Here is a 1,022-nt window from a genome sequence, read left to right on the forward strand (position 1 = left end):
TTTTAATATAAATAATAGTTGAAATATTTCTATAAAGATTTCTATTTTATTTAGGAGAAGAGTGTAGAGCTTGGTATACTTGCAATACATCACACTCTCTCTAACCTCAATACTGAAACTCTTCTTATTGGTATGAATTCAATGGATGTTTTACAAGCGAATCTCGAACTTTTATTTAATAAATTGTCACCTACAGAGGAACAAGTTTTGAACTATATCCAACAACAGTGAGTATTATTTTGTAGTTTGTTACTAAGTCAATATCATTATTTTATTAAATATTTTTTTTAATGTTTAGTCTAGTCATTAGTTATGTTCACATTCAAATTCTTTTCTATTATTTTATTAAACAGACTCCTTCCACATAACGAGTAGGAGCTAGGGAGATATCAGTTTGGGTTTTACAAAGGTAAATAAACTACTGATCCAATCTATTTTTCAAATGGAGTAGGAATAACTTTTGTAAGAATATAGATTTGAGAGAGTTCAATCTTTTATGTGTCTAGGAACCCAAGTTAATAGTTGAAATAATCTGGAGGAAAAAATTCGTAGGCTTTTACCTCCAGGAAACCGAACATCTTTCACTCTTAGAATCCCTGGAAAAGTAGTGAATTATGTAAGAACATAAAAATAAGAATTTATTAGATGCCAATCCAACCAGTCCTTACTTATGGCACAGGATATTGGATAGTGACTAGAGCCCATGAACTTGTCCTTTTCAGGTACTAAGAAAAAATTAAATGAAGTTTATGAAAAAGGTATCTGGAAAGGGAGGAATAATGCTTAACTAAGTACCATATATGTAAATCTTGATGATTACGCCATTAAGTCATCAAATCTTCAATATTTTGGTCATTTAGAAAAAATGGAACCAAATGAAATCTCATATAAAATTTTGTCTCAAGGTTTATAAGGCAGAAGATCAGATGAATGTCTGAAGCTTTGATGAGAGAATGGGTTGGCTGCCGGTTCAAAATCTATACTTACCTAAGGCTTTTTTTTGCTTTTGTTTTTTTTAATAG

General features: G+C 30.3%; 1 protein-coding gene across 1 annotated transcript in view; it reads left to right on the plus strand.

Moving 5' to 3' along the window:
- Window positions 1-1,022, plus strand: part of LOC106686069 (uncharacterized) — a 30,338-nt gene that overhangs the window by 20,405 nt on the left and 8,911 nt on the right. Inside the window, exon 7 of the mRNA XM_014429191.3 lies at window positions 55-227. Coding sequence (XP_014284677.1) covers window positions 55-227 — 173 coding nt within the window. The remainder of the gene's footprint in view (window positions 1-54; window positions 228-1,022) is intronic.

The sequence above is a fragment of the Halyomorpha halys genome, unplaced genomic scaffold (assembly GCF_000696795.3).
Source record: "Halyomorpha halys isolate HHAL.00 unplaced genomic scaffold, Hhal_1.1 Scaffold34.1, whole genome shotgun sequence".
NCBI classification, from domain to species: Eukaryota; Metazoa; Arthropoda; class Insecta; order Hemiptera; family Pentatomidae; genus Halyomorpha; species Halyomorpha halys.